This window comes from Leptinotarsa decemlineata, unplaced genomic scaffold (genome assembly GCF_025532065.1).
Source record: "Leptinotarsa decemlineata unplaced genomic scaffold, Ldec_3_MD MMD2_tig00001064_RagTag_RagTag, whole genome shotgun sequence".
NCBI classification, from domain to species: Eukaryota; Metazoa; Arthropoda; class Insecta; order Coleoptera; family Chrysomelidae; genus Leptinotarsa; species Leptinotarsa decemlineata.
This window is the reverse complement of record NW_027412558.1, coordinates 4,415,380-4,422,500: the sequence shown is the minus strand read 5'-3', so window position 1 is coordinate 4,422,500 and position 7,121 is coordinate 4,415,380. Positions and strand designations below refer to the sequence as shown.

Genomic DNA, 7,121 nt, shown 5'->3' with positions numbered 1-7,121 from the left:
ACAAAGTCTCTCTGCCGTGACTATGTGTTTCTCTTACGTCATAAATTCCTCTTCAACATTGGATACGTCTTGTTCCATCCATATTGTGAACTCCATTGTCGGTTCCTACTCGTTAATATTATTTCAATAAGCATTTACATAATCATGATTTTTATTCCAAATGGCATCATCAACACATCTCCACCAACTTTGAAACCGTCCTATTGAGTTTCAACAGAAGATTCTTCGAAATGATCCAAATATATGTAACTTAAGATGGGAGATGAGGGGGATAAAAGTCATCTACAAATTGAAAATAGGTTTCGTCTATTCACAATTGTGAAAGTTCTGATATATTATAGAAGTAACATCCATCGGATCTTGATGACTTGAAGTTGAGTCAATTTCCAATCTGGAACCCATAATTTGAACAGTTTCATAAAGAGGTACATTCGTGAGAAAATTTTCAATATCGTCTTCATCACCTAATGTTGAATGTTCATTCATAAAAAGACAAGCACTACAGTTTATTGGCGCACTTTCTAACTACGATGAGAGTTTCGAAATTACTAAAAGATATTTCGATAACACGGGCCAACGATGAAAAAACTTTTTTACTCAAAAGACTTATTATTCTGTTTTTTTTTGGTGCTGAATCCAAATATGACACGCATTAAGCCGTATCACCTACCATTTTGTCACATTTGCACATCAATTTATTAAATTTTTTGATTTATTACAGAATTTAACAACTTTTATATACTACAAATGAAATTGTAAAATAATTTGTGCTGGCTGTAGAAGAGTTGGCAGCACTGCTGAAACACATTTACAGTCCAGAAAAAGGGGAGTTATATTGTTGTGTTAACAGTTGATGTTTTGTTTACTGTCAACCTAACCTTACTTTCTGGTTTCCAGTACACGTGCTCATTAAAAAAATGTCTAATCGCGGTTGTAAGAACTCTGCTGACAGATTTTGTTATATTTGTGGTGAGTTTGTTATTAAAAAACACGAAAGAAACATTACAGACTTTGTGAAAAAGGTTTATTTCTCATATTTTGGAATTAAACTTGGTGATCAGGATAATCTTGGGCCCCGCATAAGGTATGTTATGTTTGTGTTGAAGATCTTAGAAAATGGTCAAAAAAGGAGAAAAAAGCTTTCAAGTACGCTGTTCCTATGGTATGAAGGGAACCTAGAAACCACACTGATGATTGCCACTTTTGTAGTATTGATATTACTGGCCATAACTCGAGAAACAAGAAGGTAATAAGCTACCCTAACCTAATTTCCGCCATCCGACCAGTAGGGCACGATGTAGATTTGCCGGTCCCAGAACCGGCAAATTGAAATTCTGTTCAAACTGAAATGTTTTCTGATGTTCTATCAGGTAAAGATGAGCAAGGTGATGAAGAGTTCCAATGTGCTACAGCAAATATAGAGCCTAAACTGTGAACTCATATTGAGCTTAACGACTTGGTTAGGCATCTTGGGATGCCTAACTGGAGGCTGTTTATTGATTCTTCGAAAACTAATTTAAAAGCTATTTTATTACACAATAGTAACACTTATGCCTCTATACCTGTTGGCCATTCTGTACATATGAAAGAGACCTATGAAAACCTAGAAATAGTGGATGGATGGTTGAGTGATATGTGGTGACTTGAAAGAAACATGCATGCTTCTTGGTCAGGAAGGTGGTTTTACCAAATTTCCATGTTTTTTGTTTGAATGGGACAGTAGAGCAAGGGATCAACATTGATGCAGAAAGAACTGGACTGTGAAGAAGTCTTTAAAACCCGGCGGGAAGAACATTCTTCACAAAAACCTTGTAGATTGTAGAAACATTCTCTTACCACCTCTACATATAAAGTTAGGCCTCATGAAACAGTTTGTAATGGCATTGCCTGAAGATGAACCTTGTTTCAAGTATCTCTGTCAGAAATTTCCAAACCTTTCAGATGCTAAACTTAAAGGAGGTGTCTTTGTTGGACCCGACATTCGAAAAATGATGTTCGACGTGAACTTTGAAACCACAGTGCCCATGCATGAATAAGAAGCATGGGTATGATTCTAGCAAGTTGTTACAAAATTCTTAGGAAATGCAAAAGAACCAGAATATCGTACCATTGTAGCTAACATGTTGAATAATTTTAAGAAACTAGGATATTTGATGAGCCTGAAAGTCCAATTCTTGAACAGTCATCTTGATTACTTCCCGGAAAATTTGGGAGATGTTAGTAAGGAGCAGGGTGAGAGTTTTCACCAATATATTAAATTGATGGAAAAACGTTACCACAAAAATCTATAAAAATCAGCTAGTAAAGTAAACAAAGTTTTCGAAAACATTTTTTATGGCCTGTGTAATTTTTGACAGGCAGATCCATTACTATTTTCATATTTTTTGAGACTGTGGAAGTTCGATCAGTGAATATGAGTTCGCAAATATAAATTGTATAGTATATAGTACTACAAAATTATTCTATAGTACCTATCATTTGAAACTATCAATTGATTTGAAAGCCAACTCAGCTCAAAAAAAAATCGTCTCAAAACATTTGGCGGTATAATCGAAAATACAGCACTATCCATAAGATAATGGCTTATGTCCAATGTGTTTCGCTTGTCATTTGACATCCTGTACATCATTCTGCTGCGATAAATACTGGTTGGCCGTGTCTCGAACAATGAAGTATGCAAGTGGTAAAAGGGACCGTATTCTTTTCAATACAAACGTCCCCATGGATCCTAAGCTTTCTATAATCTTGCATAGCAAGTACACTGAATGTCGCTGTGACTTGCTTCCCCTGTCTAAGTATTGTATACTAAACTTGGGGAGAGCATGATGAAATTTTGGTTTCATTGAAGTAATATGGAACTGGAATCATAATTATTGTTATGGGCAGGCGAGTTAACGCATATTCCCATACTGTTTTCGAACAATGTCAATTTGTTCATAAACACCTAGTATTTACACTATATTTCTTAAGCTGCGCTATAATAAATCATTTTCAAGTTGCTGTTTCATAGGCGTACATAATTGAGTCGGTCAAAAATCAAAAAATGTAGTATTTATTACATGCATTCAACATTGGTGTATGATATAATACAACAAAACTGGAAGATTTTTCATAGTTGTACACATGCGGTGAATAGGTAAAAACAGGTTAGCTCCAAAGTGAGTGGGATACATTCGACCCTCCACTGCCACTCGCAAGGGTTTATTGTGGCTCACACCTATTCACACTCAATCAAATATACCCAGCTTCTTAACGAAGCCGGTTAATTTGTATGGTGAGTGGTTTTTCAAGCCAGATGGTAAGAGTTCAGCTCTGGCGAACTCTCAAAACCTGATATTTGGTCCCCAGCGGGGCAGGCACAAAGTATGTGCTCTGCTGTTTCATCATTTTCCAAACAGAGGCGACACATACTCTCTTCCGACAGTCCGATTCTCTGCATAGTCCAACAATTGTTTGGTATCAAGCTTCGAAGGGTGAATAAACGCCTTGGAGTGAGCCAATCCTGGAAGATTCTGCTCCAGAAGTCCATAAATATTTTTGCCATCCAGGTGTTCAATCTTTATTTGACAAAGCCTAAAGCGATGCCGATGACAGGTTCTGGTGCAGCACCCTCCTTTGCAAGGGAATCAGCAGCCTCATTCCATGCCAGTATGGCCAGGAATCCAGACCAGAGACAATCTAAGTCTTCCCATTGAGGAGAGTCGTTGTTGGCAATTCGCTACCAATTTAGACGTTGCTCGGTAGGGACCAAGAGCTTTCAACGTCGCTTGACTGTTCGAGAATAGTTTTATTGACTTGTGTATGAGGGTGGATTCTTCCAATCTCCCCGCACACAATTCAATAACGTAAATTTCCGCTTGAAATTCAGTCGCATGGGTTCCTAGGCAGGTGGATATCTCTGTTCTGGGTCTGCGACTGAAAACACCTGCACCAAAACCGGAAGGTGTGTTTTATCCATCTGTGAACCAACAACTATCTGCTCTTATAAGACAGTTTGTACTTGACAGTTGGAGGTGTAAAGTCAGAGGACATTTCCACAATGTTGTGACTTCCAACAGTCTGTTGCATAATAAAATAAAATCTCACAAAACAATGTAACACATGTAAAAAGAAATAAACAGAATAGTCACAGAAGCAGTTCGAACTGCGTGTACGTGATATAATGACACATCCAGGTAAAGTCATATTTGGGTTTTTTGATAAGTGACATGTAGAATAAATTTCACACTTCTGTAAATGACATAATCAGGAGGTAAATAACATAATCAGGAGGTACCCATGTTTTTCCAAATACTCACCTAGAAATTATCATATTACTGAAAATATTGCGTTCCGTCGTGAGAATCCACTCAGTTAAAGAATTTTTGAATTTTCTAAATTTTTTAATATTCTGAATCTCATGAGATATTTGGTTATATATTCTTAGTGCCAAGTAATTGACACTTCGTTGTCCAATCGTTGTGTCATATCGGGCTAAAAATATAAAATCATTCTTTCGTGTATTATGAGCATGCTCATGAACTTGTAATATAATTTTTTAATTTTCAATGAGTAATAATATTTTCATACAGAAAAGTTGTTTGATGTCCAGGATTTGAGCTTTTTTTAAATAATTTATAAATTTGCCAAGTCAGTGTCTTGGCAAATATTAGTTTTAGAATCCATTTTTAAACCACTTTTGCGTTTACTGTAAAACAATCACTAAAACCCCTCCCCTCCAAATTCCATATGTAAGATGTGATTTTACTAGGGAGAAATGAATCATTTTAAATTGTATAATGTCCATAAATTGTTTGAGACATCTAAATTTCCGAAAAAACCCTCTTAATTTCTTTAGAAGTTGTTGCATATGTATATTCCACTCTATATATCGATCTATCGCGACACCAAGGTATTTCACCGATGTTGTTGAAGGAATTTGTTCATTCAAGCCTACTCTAAGAATACCTAAGTTCGGTAATCCGCTAATATAAGACGTAGATGATAAGTACCAAGTTTTTTGGTAATCAACAACTAATTTACTGAATTGGAAACATTCTGAAATTTTAGGAAAATCATCTTCAACGGTTTGCTTCATATTTTGCCAAGTTGAAGAAGTGTACAAAATGACAGTATCATCGACGAAACTGATAGCTTGACCAGTGGTGGGAATAAAGACTTGAACGATAAGCGCTATTGCACTTGTTTCGTTATTGTGTAACAAGGAGTATAATTTATAGAATATGCTACAAGACAAATAAAATGTAACATAAAAACAAACAAAAAATTATTTGAAAAGACATGACGGTATAAGTTGACAGAAAATATAAATAAAACAATAATAATAATAATAAGATTCGTGTAAACTTAATACAGGGTGCCTGTTTATGGTAACAATGAGTATAATTTCTAGAATACGGCACAAGACAAATAATATAAAAAGAAATAAAACAAGGACATAAACCAATATATGTTGATATAATGTAAAAAGAATAATAAGCTTTGTATGAAATTTATATAATGTGACTAGGGTAATATAGCATAATTGGTTGGTATACGTTTTATTCTAATATATTTATCACATATTGTCTTTGTTTTTCGAATATAAACTATTTCAAATTCTTCTTGAAAATTGAAGTGCGGTTACTGTTTTCAATTTCATCAGAAATAATATTGTAGAATTTGGTTGATGTGTATGAAAATGCTCTTTGTGAAATTGACTTTTTCAGTATGATAGGATACGGTATTTTCTTGTAATTTCTTGTATGGTAACTGGTTTTATTTGATTTTTGTTGGAATTGTATTTGACGAGCACGTTGTAAAAATGAAGCTGTCTAAGGTCCATTATTTCACATTCCTTGTATAGTTCGTCCGAGGAATAGCGATTGTTTCTGAACATTATAATTTAAAGTATTTTCCTTTGCAGGATTTCCAACGGGTTGAGATGGGTACGTAGAGCAGCTCCCCAGGCTACAATGCCATATTTCAAATGACTTTCAACCAGCGCATAATAAAGATTTTTTAATTCTTCAATGGGGAGGTATTTCCTCAGAAAGCTGAATCTGAACAGGATTGTCTGAAGTTTCTTGATGGTATCTGAATAAAACAGACTATTCATGTAGATAGTGGAAAGAAGTGGCCCCAGCACAGTGCCTTGATGAACACCATAGGTCACAGTTCTGGGAACACTCAGTACACAATAAAGTTCAAAACTGTTTTCACTATCTGATAAATAACTGTACAAAAAGTTGTATGTATACAATTATTACAGTTTCTTCGTTTTAGAAATCTGTCGAACGTGCATCTATTCAAAAAGGGAAACTTCCCAAAAATATAGAAATGCAAAGTTTTGGTTCATAGTCCAACTGATTGTTTTCGATTTCAGTTCTGTTTTTACTTTCCAGGAGAATTGCTAATTTCATTTTCACGTTCGATTTCCATCCAAAAAAGAGCCACCTCAAATTCAACTCTAGAAAACAACTAATTCTTGAGCTCAGACGAACAAGACTGTTCGTGAATCATTGAAATCTCTGCTGGAAAACCTAATTCCCCTACAAGAATGATGCAATTCTCACTCACCATTGAAAACACCCCCGATATCGTCCACACAATCAAAGACATGTTCACACTCCCGGTATTCTTGAGCACTCCCGAAGGCGACACAAAAATCCCCGATCCAATGATGCTGCCCACGATGACGGTGATCCCGTTCATCAGGGTCATTTTGGGCTTGAGGGTGATTTCCTCATCGCCCTTCTTGGAGTCGTCCTCGTCCATGGTTCGCGTTGATCTGCACGACTGTGCGGCGAGCACGTTGGAAAACGGAGTTGGCGCTATCTGCGTGCCACCCCGTGAGTTGAGCGTTGAGGTCGGCGAAAGAAGGGACAGAGTGTTATGTGGGAGTTTCGGGCTTGTAGATGAGACGTTTGGGGTGAGAATGTTGGTTTTTACTTCGTTCAGAACGACGAGATTGAGTTAGCGGTAGCTTGTTGACGGGTTTCCAGAGGGGTAGTTTAAAAGGTTTGAATATCGGAAAGAAATATCTATATATGAAATATCTGTTATAGCACCCCAAGAATATGTTAATGCAACTTTGCAATACCCCTCTACAGGATATAACAATTAAAAAAAAGGCCAATTTT

General features: G+C 36.2%; 1 protein-coding gene across 1 annotated transcript in view; it reads right to left on the bottom strand.

Annotated features, from left to right (window-relative positions):
• LOC111517174 (Y+L amino acid transporter 2) overlaps positions 1 to 6,846 on the bottom strand; it is a 38,272-nt gene extending 31,426 nt beyond the window's left edge. Inside the window, exon 1 of the mRNA XM_023173245.2 lies at positions 6,559 to 6,846. Coding sequence (XP_023029013.1) covers positions 6,559 to 6,756 — 198 coding nt within the window. The 5' untranslated portion in view covers positions 6,757 to 6,846. The remainder of the gene's footprint in view (positions 1 to 6,558) is intronic.
• Between the last annotated feature and the right edge of the window lie 275 nt (positions 6,847 to 7,121).